This window comes from Austrofundulus limnaeus, unplaced genomic scaffold (assembly GCF_001266775.1).
Source record: "Austrofundulus limnaeus strain Quisiro unplaced genomic scaffold, Austrofundulus_limnaeus-1.0 Scaffold607, whole genome shotgun sequence".
Lineage (NCBI taxonomy): Eukaryota > Metazoa > Chordata > Actinopteri > Cyprinodontiformes > Rivulidae > Austrofundulus > Austrofundulus limnaeus.
In genome coordinates, this window is record NW_013953009.1 from 162031 (window position 1) to 164457 (window position 2427).

Genomic DNA, 2427 nt, shown 5'->3' on the forward strand with positions numbered 1-2427 from the left:
CATCAGAACCCTAAAATGGTAATTGTTTTAGGGTTCTGATGTATTAAAGTTGCATTTCCAGGTTAAACCCACCAGAGGGCAGCAGAGATCTTCACACAGGTGACACTTTGAAATGAATGATGAAAGAAAAATTTGAATGAGTCTCAACTACTACAGGTATCTATAAAAACGACTGATACGTAGTATTTTTTGTGTTTCCTAAGTTCAAATGTCTGTGRTGGCCATCTTTAATCAAAATGACTCTAAATGTRAAATCACTGATTGTCAGATAAACATATAATGTTTAATGACGTCACGTCAGGATGGCCGAGCGGTCTAAGGCGCTGCGTTCAGGTCGCAGTCTCCCCTGGAGGCGTGGGTTCGAATCCCACTTCTGACAGTATCATTTTCCCTGCAGGACAAAACACAACTGTTTTCGTAGCAGTCCTGAAAAATGTTTTTGAGTAGTTTCAGATGGAAAACAACAGGTGTGTTTTAAAAACACCGAGCTGCAGTTACAGTCTGAGTCCACCAGAGGGCAGCCATTAAAAAAACAACAACACAGATTTCATTTTTCAATTTAAATCTCACAGAAAAGTTGTTTATCTTGAGCTGCTGTCGTTCTGGGAAGCAAATGGAGGAGTTTAAGATATTTAGGACGCGATATTTAAATCAAAGGGGGCGGGGCTTATGAGCGCCCAGGTGTCGGTGCTGATTGAGGTGAACAAACAGCACATTGAGGCTCCACTGATAGTTTCTTGTTGTTTTTGTTTTGTTTCTGCTGCTCGAAGAGTGAATGTAAATATATGTGTTTTTTTTTAAATAAAGATGTTCGACCTGAAGAAGAAGAACAGTTTGACCATGAGGACCAGCCGTCAYCAGACAGAGGAGTTCAGGCGCGTGGCGGTCAAACGGAAAGACCGTGCTGCTGTTCGGGGGAGCTCAGGTGAGTTTATGACAACCTTTTTTTATTTGAAGCAGGTGTTTTTAAACCAGGACACAGAAAATATGGATTTTTTTAAATAAGAAGTTAATTTTCAGAATAAAAAAGGAGAAATAATCAGCTGATCTCACACACCTACTACCTGCTGATTGATTAAATCACAGTTTAGAACAAAAGGCCCCCCCCCCCCCATATTGATTTTTTTTTAGCATAACAGTGTCCACAAAAAGATCTGAATACAAACCCAAATTAAGTMTTAACTGGACCCTGATTAGTAGTTTTTATATATTTACTTGCGCACATTTCTCAGTTTTTACGGTAATTAATTTTCCCGCATGCTGCCGTTTTATCACATATAAAAAGGTTTCTATAGGAGGATGAAGATTAGGATTAGGAATGAGCTCATCAGAGAGTCAGCACAGGTTAAAGGACTGACACTGATGGTTTGGACATGTCCAGAGGAGGGACAGAAGGAGAGGACAGCCAAGAGAAGGAAGATGATCTTAAGTGGTGCAGCTTTTCTGAACTTTATGGTAATTCTCTCTTCCAGTCAATGGAAAGACATTTAGACTTTATAGATCTTTGTTCAACTTATTTTTAGGCAGCCCTTGCTGATTGTCACTTTGCATTGGCCAGGTGAAACCCACATGTCCTGCCTGCAGAAAGTGATATTTTATTCAGGAGAGAAGAATCACAATCAAACCTGATGTGTTTAAAGTGCCTGTGACAATCATATCCTTCAAATACAGAAAGTCAAAGAAAACAATTTTATTTATAAGAAACTAGACATAAAACTCACAATTTTACCCATTTTGTATCTTGACTGACATATTTTCTTTTGAACTYGGCTCAGTTGAAGTGAAACAGGAAGTGACATCAAAGGGGAACTCTTTAAGCGAATATCTTTGTTTATTGAAACATTAGTTGAACTCTTGACTCTTCATCTTTGTGACTCAAAATAATCTAAAGAAACGTGTCTTCTTCTCTACAGTCTGTTATTGTAGCAATGCTCTGGTCATATTCATAGATTGATTTGATTGATTTATTTAACAGGAAAAAATTACTAAAAATCAAGCCTGACTCTGCATAATTGCTCTTTTACAACAGGTTCCTGTTCTGCAGCACATAAAACACTCAGAAATACAGCAGCACAACCATAGACACAAAGACAAACAAGCTTACCAAATTTCAGGAAGGCAGCATTTGCTAAATAGGACGTCTAAATATGAGCACAACAAAAAGTGTCCAGCAGATGGCGGACAAGATTCTTCTTAAAGGGCTGTGGTTTTGAAATGGACTTTATGTTTTGAGGAATGTCATTCCATGCTTTAGTATAAACATAGAAGAAAGACCTCTGGCCGTAACAGATTTTAAAAGTTGGTTATTTGTTGTTTTGTTATGTGTATGTAGTGAGTGCAAGTGGGGGTTCAACATCCCCTTGTTTTTGTCCCTCTTTCCTTCTTCGTGTTGGGTATCATTGGGGCCCAGATTCACACCTTTTGCTC

The 2427-nt window shown here is 38.6% G+C and overlaps 1 protein-coding gene and 1 non-coding gene across 2 annotated transcripts in view; both read left to right on the forward strand.

Moving 5' to 3' along the window:
• Positions 1-296: 296 nt before the first annotated feature.
• On the forward strand, positions 297-379 carry trnal-cag (transfer RNA leucine (anticodon CAG)). Its single transcript has one exon. It is a non-coding gene; the product is annotated as a tRNA-Leu (tRNA).
• A 225-nt stretch (positions 380-604) lies between these two features.
• LOC106531216 (FYVE, RhoGEF and PH domain-containing protein 4) overlaps positions 605-2427 on the forward strand; it is a 10621-nt gene continuing 8798 nt past the window's right edge. Inside the window, exons 1-2 of the mRNA XM_014027002.1 lie at positions 605-699; positions 808-925. Of these exons, the coding sequence (XP_013882456.1) occupies positions 670-699; positions 808-925 (148 nt within the window). The 5' untranslated portion in view covers positions 605-669. The remainder of the gene's footprint in view (positions 700-807; positions 926-2427) is intronic.